Here is a 22178-nt window from a genome sequence, read left to right on the forward strand (position 1 = left end):
AGAAGTGATTGCTTTCACTAAGAACCTTTTGCATTTGTTTCTTTTCTGTATTTCAAGACTTTATTTTAGCTGTAAACTATGTAAACTGTCTCTAACAGCCACAGTGGTTTTAGTCTCATTAAAAATAGAACAAAGCTTTTAGCATTTCTAAGCCTGTCAGTTGGATTCCCTCCTTGCTAGCTGATTAAAAGACAGCAACCATGATGCATTGAATTTTCTTCTACCATAATAAATGGCAGTCTGGTCCAAAAAGTGCACACCGTGGAATATACTATCCATTTCCTCTGTGCAGAGTACTGGGAGACAGCTAAATTCTTGCAGAAGTGGTTAGTTTCTACTAAGAGAGGACTGCATCTAGTGAGAGAAATCTGATTTGATGTAATTCTCGCCAAATTCTGGGTTCAGTAGTGTTGAAAACCCTGCTAATGCCAGTTTTGCAAAGACCAGCCTAGAGAAGCTGAATCCGTAATGCTAGCGTGTATGCGTGCTGTAAAAGTGCATCGCTGAAGCTGTCAGCTAACATGGTACGCTCACTCCTGCCTTACTGGGGAAAAGCCCTTTATGAATAAACCGCTGCTACTGGATACTATTGGAGGTTGCTAATCATGGTCCAGCTCTTGCCAGATTAGATTTGTTTGTTTGTTTATTTCCTGGGGAGGTGAAGAGCCACTTTTTGGAAAAAGAGGAGGAAGCTGGCTAGTAGGTAACAGTAGGTTTTGGTGTGAAACAATACTGCCCTGATAGCAGTTGCAATGCAAGTAATGATAAGGCATGTAACTCATAATACTCCTTAAAATAAATCTGAGACACCTTCAGAAAAGTAACTTTCCGGCTCAGCTGTAGCAGTATGTTGTATAACTATATCAGTCTATGTATTTAAGAAAGCTTCCCCCCGCCTTGGTGTAGGGGAAGAAACACTTCACTAACTTGAAACATGTGCACTACAGGGTTTTGGTGTTGGCAACAGGGTCCAAACCCCCACTTTTTTTCTGAACTAAAGGACTTTCTGGTCAGTGGGTTATTGAGACCCAGAGGGGGGTCGAGAGAGAAGTTCCTCCAAGGTCAGACTGGCAAGCCTTTCTGCCTTCCTCTGTATCATGGGATGTAATATAATTCCTGTGATTCATTTAACAAATTCCCTGCCACTGCAGAGACATAGACCACGGACACAGGTCTGTCTTGTCTGTCAGTCTCTTATTTCCCTGCCGCCTTTGCTAATTCCCGGCATGTTGTGTTTCTTGTAGCTATTGTATATGTTGTGTGGTGGGCTGGTAAGTCTGCTGAGAGTCGTATGAATGTGTGGATAGCAATAGGTCTGCATGCCCTGCCAGGTTATCGCATGTTTTCGGTGATTTGAGGCGCTGCAGCGTGTCGGGAGGAATGTGCTGCTGCCTTTGCTAGTCCCGTAATCCCAAACTGGGCTTGTTTGTTCCTGGTCTGTAGGGTTATCGCTCTGTCTTGACAGCCAGTACCATAAAATCAGAAGGATTCCTGCAGTTAGTGGCTTTACTACTTCAGGAGAGAGAGACCAACTTTTGACAAAGTTAAGTGGCTTTATTTTAAGCCCTTGTTTGTACAAGCTCTCTTAGCAATGGGAATGCTAAAATTCTAGGTTCACGGTTACTCTGTTGACTTACTGAGCCTTTCACTTGGCTCTTACCTAGTCAAATGACTATAGTTAAGAGGCAGGAAACCTAGTTACAGGTCTTTAATTATGTAATATGTGGGTTGTCTGAGAATGCACTTTAAAGTTTTTTGCCTAGTGTGCAAAGCCTGTTTTTTCTTTATTTCTATGACATGTTAAGCACTGGCCCAGGGAAGATGTGATTGGAGCTCTGGCAGAAGACAGTAAAAAATATGAACTGCGTTTGAGTAAACTTGAAATCATTTGCAAAGCAGTGACTTTGGACAAACCCAAGAGCCTTGCTCTTCCCTCACCACTGTACTTGGGAAAAATTTCCTCAAGCTCTGGGGTGTCATCAGGCTGAAAATATGTTGTACCAAACAGCTCTCTGGTAGGGGACTGTGCTGCTGTATTTAGCCACTAAGAAGCCCAGTGACTTCAATCTTTTAAGACAGGAGCATCATATGCATGACTAATTGATCTGGACTGTGGAGTTCGGATTAGAGCTTGAACATTGGTCTGGATCTGTCAGGTGGATTTCTTCTGTAATAGCCTATGTGTTTGCCTTCACAGGGCTAAGAATAAAATGGAGTGACACAACAGAAGCTCTGGGGATGGCTGCAGATACCAGTAAGCTATAGGAAAGTTTACTTAGATGAATAGCTGGCTACTCGACACTTACCATAATTGAGTCTATTCTCATCCTTGTACATTTGATGCTTTAAGTAAACCAAAGCTGCAAAATCGTGGTATAAAGAAGCAGCATAGCTTAGAAAGCAGTGCAGAAAGTTACTTTACATAAATGCAAACAGTCTTTTCTTTGGGAAGTGAAGAATCATAGGAAGCAAGCGATCCTCAGAAGAAATGCTGCCTAATCTGTTTATTGCCTAAGGAAACTCCAGAAGCATGTTAAGAATGGCAGTACAGGGTCAGATAAAGAAATGTTCATTTACCTCTTTGTCCTTCATCTAACAGCAACAAGTTGCAGAGACAAAGAGAGAGTGTAATTTCTCAAAGTGTCCCCTTCCTGCTTCTGGAGCCTGGAGCTGTGCCCACTCTTTCACAGTCCTTGGTGAACACCTCTTCAGTGAATTTTAATAATTACTTTTTTTGGAAACCACTTACACTTGAACACTTCGCAATAGTTTTCTCAGTCTGTGCTAGCAGAAGGTACTTCATTTTGCTTTACACAAGTTGCCTGAACAGAGTAAAGCTAAGGCGGCTCAAGTAACGACTTGGTTAACTTTCTCTTTACGCTCGACTAGTTTTAAGACATCTACCTCGGTGTGATAAAGTAGCACCGCCAGGTAGTCAGCGAGCTCCTGGGACGGCAGGAGTGCCGCTGTGCAAACTGAGGTCTATCTGCCTTGATAGTCCCCTAAACCGCAGTGGGACCCGTCAGCACGTCTGACTTGACTCTCCGTTGTGCTGGACGGTGTACAAACATCAGAAGTATGTCATGATCTTAATTTGTCGCTGTGGGACTGCTGGCATGAGTACGCGTGACTCTTGCTCAATTGAACCTTTTGTTCAGGGGCATGGCTGTGTGGGTTTGCAGACAGCTACAGTAAATCCAAAACCAGGCACTGTCTTCTTGGTGGTCTGGACGTCCTCCGTCTGGCCATGCTCCCAGGAGCTTCCGAGAAGCTGTGCTGCCACTTGTAGCCTTCCTTCATCTCGTAAATGTCCAGTGACTGCTGAAGTTAGAAGTTGAAGCCTTCAGTAAAAGGGCATTTCTAGGCCTGTCGAGAAAGCTACTGTGTCTCCGGTGATATCAGGCCCCTTTCTTTGCAAAGAAAGAGGGAGAAGGGAAGTATAGACGATACTTCATTATTTGTACTTTTGAATCTGCTTCCTCCCTTCTCTAAGCCCTATTTACCAGTAAGATTATCCTGAATGACTGAGTGGATAACCTTTGCTGAAGGAACCAGGATGGGAGAAGCAGCAATAGAGCAGTAACAACATGCTGGTCAGCCTCATAATGCTGTCTCATACTGATAAATAGTCTCCTGAGCTAAACTGCAGGTAGGAACAGTAGCACTTGGAGCCAAAGAAGTGATTAAAGAGCACGTGGGCAGGCAGCAGAGCTGCTGTAGTATATGGCTGTCTGATTCTCTGATTAAAAGACCAGATTCAGTGCTTTCTTTGATAACTGAAATGCTTATCATGCTAGCACAAACAGCAGCAAACACAGTGTGTCATAGTTGAAGGAGCGCAACTTGAAAGGCTTGGTTATAGATTGAAAAATAAATCCAGATTGTCCTGGTTACTGATATGTAGAGATAACACTGTCTATGAGTGGACTTTGGCTCTTAATGCAATGCAAGCATGTCACATTTTGTGTCGTGCAAAATAGGTTTGCAAAAGGACACTGAAATCTAACCTGTAATGATGGTGTGTTTGGCTATGGGACATGCTAATGCTTTAAAGGACTCTTTAAAAAAATAAACCCTGCTTCAGATCCTTCTAGCACTCTTGCTAGTCACTTGATTAAATCATCCTTGGTCGCAGATGCTGACTGACAGAGAAAATAGTACATGCAAACAAGTCAGCGAGGGCTAATGCTCAGCTAGCTTCTAAAAATACTACAATAGCTGGATGGTACAGTAAGTTAAGTAACATGCTTTAATTTCATATTGAGAGCATTTATTGGAAGAGGAGGGAGAGCCGGGGATTAAAACATGGAGCAAACACATGACTTAGCGGGAGCCCGGTTTCAGCGGCGGCGGGGGGGATGGTGATGGACCAAAGCAGGTGCCCACCTTGCCGAGGGCTTCAGCCCCGGCCCTGAGCTGGAGCCCGGCAACGAGGCCTCTGGCATGGAGCAATTATGTAACTTCCCCCCCCCCCCCCCCCCCCCCTTTCTTCTTTTAACCTTGTTCCAGTGTCTGATCTCTGCTGCAGCTGGCCAAGTGCCACTGTTTGTCTGTGCACAACGGACACAAACAGATTCTGGAGGGTCATGTGAAACTACCCTGAGCTCTTTAAATCGCAGTGCCCTTACCTTTTCTTCCCTGCTGCCCGCATTGCTTTAGCAGGTGTGGCTTTGTTTATGCACGTCTGTCGCTTTACTTTAGCACCTGGGTTGTGCTGGCCCTCAGTGCCCGGAGGAAACCTTTGGTTCCATGCTTCGCTCAAGCTGCAGGAGAAGTCTGCAGACCTGCTGGGTAGGGGTTTGCACCTAACAGAACAGGCAGAGGTGGCAGCTTTGTAAGGGCAGCACCGGCAGTCATCAGTCATTGAAACCCCTGCATCTGAAAACTTTTGGTGTATCTTACCATGACTTTGGATTAAGCTTTGTGAATGAGGCCTGTGGTTCTCAGCATCTTCTGCTACAGCTATAAGGTGATTGCAGGGAGGATGAATCCTATTCCTGTAAATTATTGGCAATTGCTCGTTAAAATCTGTTTTAATTGAGGAGTTATGAGCTTGTGGCCAGCTGTAAGCCTGAAATAAGGTCTTCTCAGTTAAGTGTTTCTGTGTTGCTGCTGTGGGAAGCCCAAAGGTAAAAAGATGCATCTTGTCCACATCTCATCCTCTGCTACTACATAGTACGGCACGAATCTTGCCTTCCACTAGGGACTTCTATGTCTTGGCACAACTGAAAACGCATTTAGGGGTGTAACAAAGAGCTTATAACTAGTTTTCTGTTGCACCTTTTGTTTCTGTTGGGATCATAGAATCATAGAATCGTTAAGGTTGGAAGAGACCTTTAAGATCATCAAGTCCAACCATTAACCTAGCACTGCCAAGTCCACCACTAAACCATGTCCCTAAGCACCACATCTACCCATCTTTTAAATACCTCCAGGGATGGGGACTCAACCACTTCCCTGGGCAGCCTGTTCCAATGCATGACTACCCTTTCAGGGAAGAAATTTTTCCTAATATCCAACCTAAACCTCCCCTGGCACAGCTTGAGGCCATTTCCTCTCGTCCTATCGCTTGTTACTTGGGAGAAGAGACCGACCCCCACCTCGCTCCAGCCTCCTTTCAGGTAGTTGTAGAGAGCAATAAGGTCTCCCCTCAGCCTCCTCTTCTCCAGGCTAAACAACCCCAGTTCCCTCAGCCGCTCCTCATAAGACTTGCGCTCCAGACCCTTCACCAGCTTCGTTGCCCTTCTCTGGACACGCTCCAGCACCTCCATGTCCTTCTTGTAGTGAGGGGCCCAAAACTGAACACAGTACTCGAGGTGCAGCCTTACCAGTGCCGAGTACAGGGGCACTATCACCTCCCTGGTCCTGCTGGCCACACCATTCCTGATACAAGCCAGGATGCCCTGTTGCTCTTCCCAGCCGAGAGGCAGTACGTAATTGCATCTGCATGTTGGATGTCTGGACTCGCTCCTGGGAAATGGAACCAACTGCATCAGTGGGATTTTACCTACCCGATAAAAATACATGATGTTGAATTGCATGGGGGGGAAACGCACAAGGAAAGCTCTGCGCTAGGAGGAAGGATGTTCTGCTGCTCTGTTCTCCATGCCTGCGATGTTCACCTCTCAACCTTCGTGCTAGGCTTGGAATAACTGAAGAGCAACTGACTTCAGCTTTAAGTTTTGACTGAAACTTTTCCCAGATAAACATCTCCTCCCCCCTGTTGTCCTTGGAGCCTTTGAAAGGATTACACTAAACTTTCTGGGGAGCAGACTCTTTGTTTTTTATGTGCTTTCTACTTCCTGCAGTGGCCTTCTCGTGCTGCAAGTCCCAGATTTCCTCCCTGAAATTTAAAATTGAGATGTTGTGGGCCAGGTCAGTCCTGGCTGTGTGGTATCCCAGAGAAAATGAGATACATCCAGTGAAAACGAGTAGCGCTCCAAAAGCGGTAATAATGTTAGGATGCGATACCCTGCAGTTGCAAGGGATTTGACATAGACAGGAGCTCATGAGTTGCTTGTTCCTAGCACATATTCAGTTAGCTCCAGTGAAAGAGCTAACAAATATTGCCATGTTTCAAGAAAGTAAGAACGAATACAGTCATGCTGACAGGAGGTCTGATTTTTTTTTTTTTTTGATTCCTAAGAAGCAACTGCAAAAATTTGAGATTAGCTAGATGTGACTCGTGAAACAACAGCCAGTGTCGTGAAAATCAGTGGCAAGGATGTAAAGAGCTATAAGGGGAGGTAGCCAATACGGAGGCAGAAGTCTGAGTGGTCCCAGTCGTATCTGGCATAGATAGATGGATGCCATATGTATCTTATCATATATTGTTTACTTGTAAAAACCTCCCTTAGTCATACTGCTGTTGGCAGTTCTTGTCTTATAAGGGCCTATGGGCTCCTGAATTGATCCCTGATGGCGAAGGCACTCAAGGGTGGTGCTTGAGTACTTGAATCAAAGCTCAAGTATTAGCTGTTTGAGACACTCTGAAGAATAGGTAATATAATTTATTTCATGTCCTGTATAACTGTATACAGTTCTTGCCCCCAAACACTACACCCATTACGGTTTCGAGCATTAGCTTATATTCTGTAAACTGGAAGTGTTGGGCTGAGAGCTCATAGTTGCACATGGTTGAATTGCTGCTCACTGTGTGCACGTTATTGCTCTGCCATAATTACAACGTCATTCGCCGTCAAGGTGGTTCCTATGTTTTGACATAAATGCAGTCGTGCCATTGTGTATTTATCCCACACTTCGGGCGCAGCAGGAACATTTGTACAGTCACGTATATCGCTGCAGCAGTTTATGGTCGGTGATATATCAATGCAGTCAACTTTATGCACTTGCTTCTGTTTTTCCATACCCACCCTTAAGTGGTATATGCAAAGGTATGCCAACTTTGTAAAACTGTGTACCTGCTCTAAATTTCCTTCTCAGGCTTCTAAAATGCAATGTGACTTATCTTGCTTTTCTTACTTTTTGTTTATATTTGAATTTTCCTGCTTTCTCCTAGTCATTGTTTTTGGCAAGATCTGTGAGAAACTGTGGTACTTTAGACATAGCCAAATTCAGTCTGTGTTAAAACTTCTTGAAACCTGACCTTGTGAGAGTTCTAGTATGAAAAAAAAAAAAAAAAAACCAAACCAAAACAACCCAGGTTGGCATCCAGAGCCATGGATGTTTATCTAAACTGAACTTCTGAGTCCTCTTGAGGTTTAGTAGTTCACTACTGAATCTGTTTCAGTCCAGTTAATTAGTTACAAACCCCTAAGCCACAGACTTGGAATTAAAGAAAACAAAGCCCCAAGCCTCCGCATAATTTGATGCGAGAAGAAAATTTTGTTAAATTAGGAAGTGCATTTACATCACTGTTTCGCAGTTTGACATGCAAACTGTGATGTACAGATGTGCCAACGGCATAGTCATTGATTCTGGATTCATGCCACGTGTATTAACGTGACAGTCTTAGTGTCCCCCTATAGTCCCCTCCGCCCTTCTTCTCTGACATTGGTTTCTCCTTTCAGAGGTATGGCAGGGATTTATTTTTTTTTTTTTTGTATCAGTGGTTTGGCTCTGTGCACTGTAGCTTACAGGGAGTGCAGAATGCTTGGTTTTGATAAGATTTTCTGTTCTTCTGTTTTTAGGACAATGTAGATCAGACTTCGGCTCATGGTCGGCGGGATCTGGTGGAACCAGGTTTCCAAGAACCATCTAACCGCATCTCCCTGAATCACCAAGGTAAGGAACAGTGGGTGGGAATCCAGGCTGCTCGGAGGAATGCGGAGATGGTTTTGTCTCTGTTGCTGTTTCTCCTTCTCATTTAAAAAAAACAAAAAACAAACAAAAAAAAAACCCCAAAAAAGTTCTGGATGGTTGGAGGAGGAGAGCTGAAGAAATCATTTTTTTTGTCACAACTGTCCTTTGAGCTATGGATGAAGGCGATGAAGAACTTGTGGTGTGTGTCAAGCCTTGTAGCCCAAACTGGGATCGCTAGCATGGGTGGCAGGGATATCCTCCTGTTTTTAGGAGGAGGGAAGTACTGAAATTGAATTCAACATTTGTAATGTTAAAGTTGTGTGTCAGCTGACTGGCAGCAATCGAATCCAGTCTTTCTAAAATCTTCCTGATTTTGTTGCTGAAGTGAGTATTTAGCACGTTATTAACCTTGCCTACCCCCGTGACCATGAGACACTGTTACGAAAGTGGCGTGGATTAAGAACTGAAGCCTGAATGCCCAGCGGTGGCCTCCGATGCTGCCCTGGGCTGTAGCACCTTCCTCTTCTGGCAGTGTCGGAGGGAAGCAACGTGCCTTGCAGGCACGATACCTGCTGCTTCAGTATTTTTTTAAAAGCAGAAGTGGCTGTAAGCGTGGTGTTATGTCATATCTTGTGTGTTCTGTCCAAGTGTGAGCGTCTACGCCCTTTTGTAGCATATGAAATACACGTTCTTGTCCAATAACTTGAAAGTACCAGTATTTTAAGAGCTGCCACATATTCCAGTAACTGATTAATGAATAGTGCATAGAAAAATAAAACATGAAGAGCTTCAGAGGGAGTTGTGATGTGATCTGAACTAGCTCTGATGCAGTCATATTAATCACACAATAAATAGGAAGACTAGATGTTAACATAAAGTGGGTTTTTAAGTTCTGTGGTTTGCTTTGGTTTTTTTACCCTTACACTAAACTGTGTTATCCGTTACTTTCTGTTAAAGCTTTGCAGGCATTGGCTTCAGTGAAAAACTTGAGGGTAGACCTATATCCAGAAGTAACTTGCAGGACCTCTGCTTGCATTTAATAAATGAATCTGTTTGGTGGTATATCTTAATTATGCTGATGATAAAGATACTTGCAACAGAGTATGGTAAATTTTGCTTCCAGTTATGTGCAACATTACTTGCTGACTTCAGCTTATACCGACTAGCAGATCTAAAGCTTTTATTCCTGTGTTTCGCGAGACTTTTAAGGAAAACTGATAGACTTGGAACAAATCTGGTTTAATATATACTTAATGTGAGCAGAAATTGTGGAAGGATTAGAATTGGCTAAAATATTTCATGTGTTAGGTGCTCCCTGCCGTTTTCCCTTTAGCATCTTCTGCCTTAGACGCTGCAGCTGAACTCTGAGCAACCGTACTTATTACGTTACTTTATGTATACACTTCCAATTCGTACCTGACCACATTGCTCAGTGAGCACAGCAGGTTTGCCAGTTTCTGTTGAACATTAACTTATAGCCCTTTGCTGTTCACTGGGAGAGCTTTGGTACAAGCACTTGCAATTCTGAACCAGACCCTGCGTTCCACAACCTATAAAAATGGTGATTAGCTTCCTCCCAGGCATCTGAATCCCTTCAACACAAGACCGAGATATCCCTGCCAACTGTCCCTGCGTGAATAAGCTCTTTCTTGTGAAGGGTATTTCAAGTACATGTTTCCTGCTGAATCACTCTTTTTACACAAGCAGATGCTTTATAACTGTTTAGCCTTGTATTTTAAAAGAATATCTTGTAAAGATTGGGAAGCAGAGAATACTTTTTGTAAAGTGAGGAGCTTTTAAAATAGGCAGGTTTCATATGAAACAGATGTAAAAAGTTGAGTGCAGGTGGAATAGAATAGGATAGAATTTCCTAGAAATAGTTCAATAACTGCTTATGTGAAGGTATGCTGATAAACTCGCTTACTTTAACAATAAGTATTTTTATATCTAAGCCATTATTTAGTATTCACTTTTCAGTGATTCTGCTAGTTGGGCACATTTTGTGAAGGTACTAAATGCAGAGAGCAGGAACTAGGATCTCTTACTTCTGTTCCCCAAACACTACTTCATAAATTAAATGCGGTAGGAAAGAGTGAGCTTCATCTAACTAAACAATACTAATATCCACTGATGTAAAGGAACAGATACGCTTCGGCTACCTATTGAAAGTTATAGAAAATTAACAACAGCTAGCCAGGATTTGGCATTTAATAAACAGCAAGTCAAGTATTTCTCGAGCAGTCCTTGGAGAAGCTGTAGTAAAGCTGCTAGGCTTGGAGAAGAAAAACATGTCTATGTGGCATTTCCTGAAGAGTTAAGGAAGGAGGTTAAGAAACAATCAAAACAATTATTTACCATCTTTAAAAACACCAAGAGGAGCAGGAAGTGAGAGCATGCTTAGGATGGGACAGGTATTGCTATTTTTCTAATTTTTTTCCCTTCAGGATTGGAACGTGGAGATGAAGGAAACTGTAGCCTCTTCAGCCACATCCCACTTTGCAAAACATTTAGCACTCGAAATGTTTAATATTTTGCAATGACAGGTTCTCTGCAGTGTGTAGCCTACAGCATTTGTACCCCGTCCAGCAGTGAGGGGCAGAGCTGGGGAGCGTAGCGATGATTTTAGTCAAAACACTTGCATTCACATGGAGATGCCATTTTGAGGCATTTTGTAGAGGCGATGGGCTCCGGCACTCATTCTCCCTGCCCCGTCCCAAAGGATGCTGCTGGTTCTCCTCTCTCCCCACGCACCCGGGCAGTGCAGCCTCTGTTCCTCTCGGCTGAGTGCACCGCTGTGCGGTGCCGCCAAAGTTAACCTTGAATGTGTCTCGGTAGCAAGACAAGCCTATCCTATGGATTTCCCTGCGCTGCCTAGGAGCGGCCTTGCCATATGAAGTATAATAGCAAAATAAAGACGCCATGCTACAGAAAACCGTAAGCCCCACTGACTTTGTTTACTCTCGGACTTCAGGGGGGTTTAACCTGCCAGCCATGCCACCGCTGTTTCTTGTCTTGCTCCGTACTTCTGGGTTTTTCTTTGTTGAGGCATGTTTTGGAGCTCATTTTTCTGTTTGTTTTTCTAGCAAGCAGCAAACAGTGCTAGCTCCAGTCCCGGCCATGAAGTTTATGGGCAGTACCTTTTATTGGTACTTGGCGTGTACTTTTTGAGGTTGTGTAGCTACTTCTTATTCAGGATTTTGAAACCAGGTATAAATAAGATGCATTCTCTCACCTTGTCTTTTAGTGGAAGTATTAGACATGCAATTCTGGCACTTTCTGTAGGTGTGTACTTGTGGGATGAACGTTGGTGTCTGTACAAATGTGTTTTGCCATGGGTCTGCGATGAAAGATCAGTCTTCCTTTTATCTTCTTTTTATTAATGCATTCACATGCAGCCTTCCTTTCCTGAGGTGCTCTCGGCTCTTGTTGGACTTGATACTTTTTGTCACAGCAGTTCACAGACAGAGCTGAGCCGACTGTTGCGGAACCTCTGTCTCCATAGCCAGGTGGCTTTGGCAGCAGAAAGAAAACGGTGATATGAGTTGTTCTAGCCAACAACTGTCCTTTGCCAACAGCCAGCTCATCCTTTGGTCTTTCTTGGTTGGTCGTGGTAGGGAATCTTGCCTCTAGTGAGATGACGAAGGTACTGCGGTTGTGGATCAGTTGGCGTTAGGTTTCCTGCCTGTATGTGCAGACGACTTGTTCCCGCCGAAACTGGAAGGATCCAGAGCAGCTGTGAACTTGCATCGGACTGCAGCCTGCTCTTGAGGTAGATGCTTTCCTGTACCTCGCTGGCTAGTAACTAATACTTTAACTTTTATAGAGATGGTAAATGTCAGCGGTGGTTGAAACTACCCGTCTAGCATGCTGCCCAGGTCCAAAAATTATAAGCCCATGTAAATATGGACAGCCTTTTGAATGAGTATGGGCTTAGATGAAGTATTACGATGCTTAAGATTTAGCCCAGACAATAATCTCCGTAGCACTCTTTTTCTCCACCGCTGCTATTATTACTTGCTTTTAATATCTTTTCTTTTGTATCAGCCTCAGGATAGGCATGTGAGGTCGAGGCAATTTTGTTATTTGTTCTGTAGCTCAGGATGAGCTTCTGTATTGTATAAATGTTGTTGTCATTGTCCAGCCTTAGGAAAAAAAAAACAAAAAACAAAAAAACAAAAAAAAACACACCACCATTAGTGCCAGAAAGATTTACACTGACTGCCCTTACGCAGAGAGCGGAGCCCCCGCTTCCTGCCTAGCTCATTGCAGAACCTTTGTCTTGCTTTGGAGAAGGCTTCCATTGTCCTTGGGGATGGGTCTTGTTAGCACACTGACTAGGAGGGCACCCATAATAGCTGTGTCGAAGTTTAACTTCCCTCATTATATTAGCTCCCAAACCCTTGGGCTGACAGAAATCTGGGGGGGGGGGGGGAATCAAAAAAGATGAAAAGAGAAGACAAAGTAGGTTGGTGTTTGGTACGGATAATTTCAGAGATTTGCAGCAAGCTACAGGATGACAAAATAGACTAACCGATTGAGTTTAGCAGGAAGACTCTGTATATAATAAGGCTGCTAATGAAGATTGAGTGAAATCAGTGAAATGAGAAAAAACAGACCAAAAATGGTTTAAAATGGTACATGTTCAGAGAAACATATTTGCAGGTGACTGATGGATTTTCTTTTATTTTTATTGTATTTTTTAAATTTATTTATTTATTTTATTTTATTTTTCATTTATCAACTTTTTTTCAAATCTTCAATTTTTGGACATCTTTAAAATTGAATGTGTTCCTCTGAAGCCACCAGATATGAATAAAAAAAAAGCTCTGATATCTCATAGTTGACAAATAAGGGATTTTAAGCTTGTTTATAATCTGTCAGGATTCAGTGTGTTCTTTGAGTAAATTTCTCTGACAAGGTAGGATTCAGTGCAGGGAAGGAGCCCTCTGTCTTGGTTGTATAGGGTGTAACATGGTTTGCCTCGGGGCCTTTATTCATTGGAAGTTTTACAAATGGAGATGTAAAAAAAATTGAGGATTTTAAAGTAAGCCTAAAGCAAGAAGTATTACAATATTAAAAATTAATATTTCCTACTTATGTGACTGTCAAAGTAAATTTTAAGCCTGTTTTCTTCTGTGGAAAAATGGTGAAGTTATTACCATGCTTGTAATGAAGCTCTTGCCATGTTAGAGGGGAGCTGCTTGCTGGGGCAGAGCGGTTGCATGGGGAGAGCAGGTAGAGCTGGGCTGGGGAGTTGGGTTCCTTGCTCGAGATAGTCCCTGACGCGCCATACCTGTCCCTCGGGGATTGAAGCTGTACGGGTGTATGAGGTCTGAGAAAGTGTGGGTTGTTGGTTTTGGTTTTGGGTTTTTTCATACTGAAGGTAGAGGGATTGTGTTCCTCCACTTCTCTTTCAAGATTTGTATCTCCAGTTATCACGGGGCGGGGGGGAGTAGATTGATGAGGCATGAATTTAGAAGCTCCTTTCTTGTTGTTATACTTAAATTCTTGTCTAAGGCTTTGGACGGGGACGGTGTAAATTGGGCATCTGGGTGGTGTGGTTCTGTTGCTTCTTTCCAGATCCTTCTCAGAGCAAGAGTGCGTTTACCTCCCTCACCCCTTATGTGTTACCTATTGGAGAACAAGTTAGCTTAGTGCTAGTATAAACCTAAAGTGATGACTCTTTAAGAAACCCACTACAAATCGAATAGGGGGAGGGAGACACTGTGAAATAAATTGTAAAATAAAATGTCCTTTTTAATTCACTTTTCTCCTTAATACTAAGGGATGTGCATTTCCTGCTACCACTGAAGCAGAGCTAAGACTTAAGTGTTGGAGCAGTTGTCATTTTGCATCCTTTGGCTGGGTAATGCAAGGGATAGCGTAGGGACGCCCTCTCGTCTCGTCGGGGGGTGTGCACTCTTGGGCATCTGGTGGAAAACTGTCTTTCTGTGCTGCAGCTATCGCACAAGAACCGGCCGAGCGAAGCGGGACGCTTTGGGGGCGGTCGGGGAGGGGCGAGGGTGCCACGAGGCAGGTGCATAAACGTGTGAGTCTGTTAGAAGAGCCCGCTCCGCGAGCAGGAGGCAGGCGTTCTCATCGTGCGTTTGCTTACCGTTGGCGCGCTTCCCCCGAGGCGTATCAGCTCAGCGGGGTGATGTCATCGGCGGCACGATTGCTTTCTGCGCCGGTGCCGCTGCTCCAGTTGCGCCGGGGCGGCTGGCCGCTTGCCGAGCGCCTGTCCGCCGGCGGCCTGATGCAGCGGCCTCGCCGGTGACTGCGTGGGGGGAACGGCAGCTCGCGTGGGCTGTGAGAGGCCCCCCCGGGGGAAAGCAACCTGGGAGTCCTTCACGGAGATGACTTTGTCTGGGCTTTTCCTTTCTGGGGCTCGAGCTCCTGAGTCCAGCGCTGCTTGTCGGAAATGGTGTGCTTGGGGAAGCTCAGGTACCAGAGGGAAACCAGTGTCTCAGTGATGAGGTGCTTCTCCCAGGTACCCGAGCTGTGTTCGTTTCTCTCTCTCTTATGAGTAAGTAAGTCCAAAATCCTACAGGTAGTGCACTCTCTCCTCTGTAAACGTATTCACTTAGCAACTTGTGTCATCCCCATCCTTTCTGTAAGCAGATCGCTAAAGCAGCCAAGTGTGATAGATTCCAGTATTTTTTTTTTATTGCTTTATATACCTAATTATTTACTGTCCAACAAGTATGGGGAGACTTGTGGTCTCGGGTTGTCCTCTGCCTCCTAGGTGGCTTATTTTTTCCATTTGAGTTAATGGTCCATAATTGAGCTTAGTGATCTGAAATGCCCTCTTCTAATTTAATCAATACAACTTAACTGTAAGATCTTCGGATGAGCTCATATGTTTTCTGGCATAACTTTATTGCCTTTATGCTTTCTTCTGCAATCTGACTAAATTTGTACTGTCAAGATGTTAGGAGAGCGGAAGGATGGAAATTAATACTGTCAACGAGGGCTCTTTTGATAGCTTCTGGATGACATTTTTAACGTGGCTGAGTTGAATTCTTGCCTGTGCCACTCCACCATCTTCCTGCACATTCTTGGGTTCTGCATATTCCTCCCTGTTACGGAGCATGTTTTAAGTGTATTTTGCTTTATGCAAGAAGCTTTGAACCTTTCAGTGAAGGTGTTGTAGCCAAATGTCAAAACATGGCCGTGGGCACTTAAATAGTCTCAGTACTAATGAGCTTTCGAGCTAGGAAAGTTGATTTATTACGTAGCCTAGTTTTTAATCATGCTGTAACAATGGCAGTTGTTCAGTAAAAACAGTGTCTCTGCAGCATCAGAATATTAACTTCAAATTCTGACACCTTAACCAAAATCAAACCCTAAATTTCAAAGGCAGTTTGACATGTAAAGGGGAAGGGTATATTTAGAGATGGAAACAATCCATAGTCACTGCAGCTATACTGCCTGTTATGAAATACTGCTTAAAAGAATATTTTTGAAAGCGTAAGTTTCTCTAATTTTTGAGATAAAAGTACAATGTCACTGTGCAAGGTCAGCTTTAATGGAGAGAGAACTGCCTTTCAGTATCTGATTACATGGAAAGCTCTAGGGCGCTAATCTGGTTTCATGACTGTTGTGTTCAAGTCTGAAATAAAGCTATTATGCTTATTTGGACATTTCAGAGTGTCACCTATAAATAGATCAGAAATTGATTGCCATTTATCTGCAATGCATGTAATGTTTGAAATTACTGTGACTGTTGAGGGGGGCTATTTTCTTTTTTTATGTCTGTCTACTTTGGTAAAATCTGTATCGAGCACAGTGTTACTGTACGTCTCTGTGCTTTCTGAAGGCGACGGGGGAAAACAGACCCCCTTTCCCATGAAACTTATTTCCAAGAGTGTGGTAGCAGTGGTGTGGCAAAGTGGATGCTGTTGTAGTGCCAGAAACTGCTCCCTGAATTCTTGAGACTGGCTGGAATTGAACTCGCAAGAAACCTTTTAACAGCCTTAGTTCACCGGTACATTTAGCAATTTTGGGACTAGATATAATCCCCGCCCCGGCCCCCCGAATGAAATCCATTTAATTCCTTCAGATAAAGCCCTGAGTTACTCCCACCCCCATTTAAAGCACAGTGAACTGATTTGTGTCCTGTCTCTGATCAGCCACGCACCTTTGATCTCTCTCGTGACGGCAGATAATTTCCAATAGCTGACACAATGCAGCCCTCTCCTCTGCAAACAATTCTGAGAGACGTGTATTCAATTTTTAGGTTTTTGTTTTCCCCTGACCTTCAAGGTTATATTTTTGGTCTCTATCAAAGTAGTGAGAGGGTGGAGAACAGGCAGTACAGCTCTTGGTTTCCTTCCATTGTTTGTCCTAACGATAAAAGTGTCCTAACCTTTGGTTTCTGTCTCTTCTTTCCAGTGCCTCAGGTGGAGCAAAATATAAGTTAATTTACCTTTTTATGAGCTCCATCTTCTAAGCAGGGCTTTTATCATCTTAAGAATTAAATTCACTTTGTTCCTCTTTTAAAAAATAAAAATAATTAAATAAAAAAAAATAACCAAGCAATGTCTAAATCTGTAACATTGCCGGGGTAAGAAGCAGAACAAAGGCAAGGTAAGACTTGTTCGCAAGAGTGAAATGGGGCACATTTGTGATACCGTAGTTCTCCCGGCAAAGGCTTCTCTGTGCTTTAGGATGCCTTATGATTCAACAACTTGGTGCCCTCCCTTTTCAGTTGTTAGCTGGCCTTAATTAGAGGAAGAATTATAAATGCTAAACAAAAGTTGGTTTGGTACTTAAAAATCAAATGGACTTTAAAAGTTGGCTGACACTATTACAGCAAATATAGGTTAAGCAGTCTGGACAAGTATAGAATTAGTTTAAGGTTTTAGTATTCTTTTCTGCATATTAGAACAATTTTCGGGAGCTTACGTACTAGAAAACTGGGATTGTCATCATAAAGATGTAACATATCTTACAGCTGAGAGGAGAATGTCCAATTCAAGTCATAGCTTAAACATCATCTTTCTTAGAAATGCCTTTTCTAATCTGTTTATAAAAGAGATTGGTTCTGCCAGATCACTGGGAAGTTGAAGACTGCGGATTTTAAGATTTTTCCAGCATGGGAACGTATTTCCTTTAGTCGAGACAAACAAGTTGCACTGGAATGTGCTCATGGTCTGTATCAGCAAGTATAGCTTAACTTAGTTATGTCAAGAAGAATGTATACTGTGGTATATCCCCAAAAAATGGATGTCACTAAAAATACCTGGCTAATAAATTTCTGTGGTGTTGGGTGAAAGTAGGCTTTCTTAGTGGCAAAGTTGTGTTTATTTAAGTATCAACATGATTTTCTATGTTTAAAAAACGATTAAAGGTTCATGACTGAAGTCCAACTTAAGATAGCAAGAACAGTGTAAAATGGTACACGGTTTGATTACGGCAACATGCTGGTTCTCTCTGTAAGCCCTACATCTCTGCAGAGTGTACTGCCTGGACCCACAGCTGGTCCTCACTGAAGGAAGGCGATTTGAAGGCAATGAGCGACCTTGGGCCTGCTGTCTTACTTTATTGATAGCAGAGTCTTCGTGGGAGGGATGGTTCCTTTTTCACTCATTTTGGAAGTTGCATGGAGTAACAAACCTCCGAAGTCTGCGCTGCAGGGTTGCACAGAGATTCTTGCGCTCATATGCAAACCAGGGATTGCAAACTATAGCAGTTAACGATGGCAGCAGCAGACCTGACTCCCGTGTGTTGTTAGTTGGACATCTATACCTCAGGCAGCTATAAGCTGCTCAGAATAATTGGACTCACACGAGGTTTTGATGAAACTGAACTGCAGAAATTGTTGCAGGGCGCTGCTAAGTGTACGTTTCTTCATGTGAGTGCACAGAAGCAGCGATGGGCTTTTTGCGCCCATGACCCCTCCAGCAGGAGTTGGGAAAGACTCGCTGGGGTTGGCCACTGGGCTGCGCGGAGCCAGGCAAAGAGTTAGAAGCACTCTTTCAACAAATCGGCTGTTACATGGGATGGAACAAATCACTGTAGTTCTCTACCTATGTTTGCCCCATCAGCAAAATGAGGATATTGCTATTGCAAAGCTTCTGTCAAGTATGTGGCTGAGATCTGCTTCATAGTGTGCATAGAATCATAGAATTGTTTAGGTTGGAAAAGACCTTTAAGATCATCAAGTCCAATCATTAACCTAGCACTGCCACGTCCACCACCAAGCCATGTCCCTAAGCACCACATCTACCCATCTTTTAAATACCTCCAGGGATGGGGACTCAGCCACTTCCCTGGGCAGCCTGTTCCAGTGCCCAACTACCCTTTCCGTGAAGAAGTTTTTCCTAATATCCAGCCTAAACCTCCCCTGGCGCAGCTTGAGGCCGTTTCCTCTTGTCCTATCGCTTGTTACCTGGCAGAAGAGACTGGCCCCCACCTCGCTACAACCTCCTTTCAGGTAGTTGTAGAGAGCAGTAAGGTCTCCCCTCAGCTTCCTTTTCTCCATGCTATTTTTGAAGATGAAGTCCTGCTTTTGTTCATGGTGTTGAGAGCCAGTTCTGAAGAGATGAAGTCAAGACTGAAATGTGAACATAACATGACATTCTATCCTAATATATAGGGTAAGCCATAGACTGTTATTTTGTCATGGTGGGTAGCCTTTCTGTAGATTGACTTGTTTGTATGCAGTGTATGACATGGAAGTGATGAAAGATGATGCAGGTTCTAAGTGCTATAAATGTGCTTTGATTGAAGGTGCGTAATTCTTGCCTCACAGTAGGGAGGGGGTCAGTGAATTAAGCTGACGGGTAGTTGAAGCTTTCTCTGTGTGCGTATAGGGGTTGAAATCAAAGCTGGGAACAGTGACCAGCCTTGCAAGTTAGTGTTGGAACATTTACTAAAAAAAAATAAATTTAAAAAAAAAAATTGGCATGAAATGTGGGTAATGAGATAAGGGAAAAACCACTTGAGGCATAAAGCATGGTGAAAAGCCAAGGAGTTTCTTTAAGATGATTTTAGTATGTAGCTGAAGTGAAACTACTGAAAGAGATGCAATTCATTTTCATTACTGTAGGAGCCGAGATGTCTACTAATACAGTATTTATGTTTGTGGCAATATCTTTCCACCATTGTGTATCTCTATAATCCTTCTGTTTAAAAAACCGATCAAACAAAGCAAAACAAAAAAACCTCTCAACCCTCCCTCCGTATGGCAATACTGCTGAGCTGTTTGGGCCAGGATACATGTCTCCTGCTGTGTTAGGCTGGTGAAATACAAAACAGAGATCTCTTTCTGAAGAGCGAGTTTAGAGATGAATCGGGCAGATTGTTGGCTCCAAGGCAAATTGAGACTATTGGGGAGAAATTTGTTGAAGGCAGGGCTGGGGTGAAAGTCTCCTTTCTTACAGTGAGGGTGGTTGAGCAAGAGGACTTGGTGATCGCGACGCTGATGACTTTGCCCTGAAAAAAGATGTCCTTTCAAGTAGGCTGTTCTCAGACCATTTACATTCCCCAGGGCCTGGTGTCTCCCGGGGGTTTGATGGTACAGCTGTGCTGGCACACTTCCTAATGTGTTTGTAATAGCAAAAAAACACTTTCTCCAAAGGAAGTTTATTCTGGTTTGACAAGTGAAATGCAGCAGTAAAAGCATTCTTAAACACTTACACTGGGCTAGAAATACAGATATTTTAACAGGAAAAAGAGTTGAAATGCAGAGTCATTTCTACTGAACTGGTTCTGAGCAACCTTTCCTTATATTTCAGGCAAATGTGCAGACCTATACAGAGCGAGGGCAGTGAATTCAAGAGGTTAACGTTGAATGTTGCGTGTGTCTCAGCTCCAGCCTGAAATTAGTCCTTTTGATGTTTGTGCCATACAAACACAGAGGAAGACTCAACCCCCGCCAACGAATCTGACACAGAAGGGATAGAGAAGAAATGCTTTCCTACTATTAAGTTATCTTCTTGGTGGTTTCAAATCTGTGAGGTGGAAGGGAAATTTTTAGTGCCATGGGTTAAATAGCTTTTAAATAGGCTTGGAAGAAACTTAAGGGTTAATCTATCCCCAAAACTTTTATGGATATAGCAATACTAGTATAGGTTTGTGATCCCTTTACAATATTTTATACTTGTAATAGGTTCTTGTATATCGATTCAGTTGTCCTGGAAAAATGCTGCTGTTTAGCATACCTCATTTTATGCACTGACCTGATACAAGCCATGTGAGTGCTTTTTGCCTGTTAATGAATGCCTGCCTGAAAAACATCAGTCAAAATACTTGATGTGTCTCATGCAGGCATCTAGATTACTTCAAGATGCATTTTATTGAGAGCATGTGGGAAGAAAGAGTCTTCCAGGGCAGCCTCAGTTTTGGGGGGCCAACAAAGGGACTAGCTAATGAGGACAAAATTGAGGGGTGTTGTTGACAGAGTGGGCACTGTAGAGGTTAAGAAGGTAGAAAAGACCAGTAAGTGGCTCTCAATGAAATGGTACCCACTGTGGTGAAAGAGGAGGATGGTCAGAACCAAAATTTTATTTGAATCAAGTACAAAAAGTGTTGCTTTTCACCGGATGCAAGATAACTCTCAAAATTAGTTCACCGGAAGTTGAAAGGAAGCCCATGTGGGATGTCCACTCTGGACGGCTGTTGGGGATGGAGAAAACTTTGAAGCTGGTTCTAGGGCTTTACGTGGTGCAGAAGCTCTTAGTGCAGGTCTTTCCTGTTCTCAAACGATATGTTGGGGTTTCATCCGTTTTATGATTAGAGTTAAGAATGTATACTTGCATAAACACATCAGAAAACAGAAACAACCTTCTTTTTTTTACTGCTAAAACTTTAAAATATTTTTAGATAACTGTACATTCTGATGTTATGGTGCAGCTGCTGTGGCTTGTGCTTTAAGTTGTATATTTGTCAAGTAAGGAGACAAACTCTGTGCTTGTTTGTTTCTTTTCTAGTCAGGTCCTCCTCACAGTCATCTAAGAAAAGATGAAACATCAATGAAAATACATTGCTGTTCCAAAGAAAATTATTTTGAATTTTGTAAAGAGGAGTAAAATAGCAAAAGATAATACTGCAGTGTTGCATTATTTATGGTGCCTGTAGCTTTGAAAAAAATCTTCTTGCACTGTTAAGACTGCCCCAAAATGAACTGGAATGGTACACTTCTGTAACTTGGATTTCTTACATCATCTATAAAGCAGACATACTAGGCTGGGGCTTGTATTAAGCTCACATAATAAGAGGGGAGAGCAAAATCTGTAGAAAAGCAACTCTGTTGTAATTTGATGTCAGTTCTGCACTAAAATTTTTCACCACAGTGCAGCATTGTAACAATAAACCTCCGTCATCACTGTCTTTGAACTTATCTGACTGATAAGCAGTACAGTATTTATTTCTGCCTTTATGTAAACACCGTGCTGCAAGTGGTTCCTGACAGCACTTCAGTATGGCAAGCTGCGTCATGTGCTGATACTTTAGAAATGCAGAATTTTAAAGCAGCTGACATTCTTGCATTGAGGATGAAGAAGGTTGTGGCACTTTTCTTAAAGCCAAGAAGCTTCAAGGGGAAGATCAATCTGAATTTGTTAATTTATTTAAGTCTCTTTGTGCCTATTAAAAAGGACAAAATTCTGTCAAGCTAGTTGTATTCTCAGCTAAAAAACCCAGGCTTAAATGGGGCAAAACAGCTAAATATAAGAAAATCAATATATAGCATAAGATGTAGCTAGATTTGGACTTCTTAACAGCAAGCAGCTGCTTAAGTAATTAAAGCATATAAGGTGCTACTGACCAAAGCAATTAGTATGTAATTTCATTAATGGTATTAGGATTGCAGTAACAATATTTAAGTCTTTCTGTCCAAATCAAGATTGCGGGCAATTTGTGACATGCACAACATGAGGTTAGAAGCAGTGCAACGTTACGGTATGTTACAG

At 42.9% G+C, this 22178-nt stretch overlaps 1 protein-coding gene across 1 annotated transcript in view; it reads left to right on the top strand.

Moving 5' to 3' along the window:
• The window catches only part of GRB10 (growth factor receptor bound protein 10), a gene marked incomplete at its 3' end in the record, with an annotated part of 107674 nt that overhangs the window by 16901 nt on the left and 68595 nt on the right, over nt 1–22178 (top strand). The window contains exon 2 of the mRNA XM_082309878.1: nt 8151–8244. Coding sequence (XP_082166004.1) covers nt 8151–8244 — 94 coding nt within the window. The remainder of the gene's footprint in view (nt 1–8150; nt 8245–22178) is intronic.

Source organism: Platalea leucorodia (genome assembly GCF_965183815.1).
Source record: "Platalea leucorodia genome assembly, chromosome: 1".
Taxonomy (NCBI): domain Eukaryota; kingdom Metazoa; phylum Chordata; class Aves; order Pelecaniformes; family Threskiornithidae; genus Platalea; species Platalea leucorodia.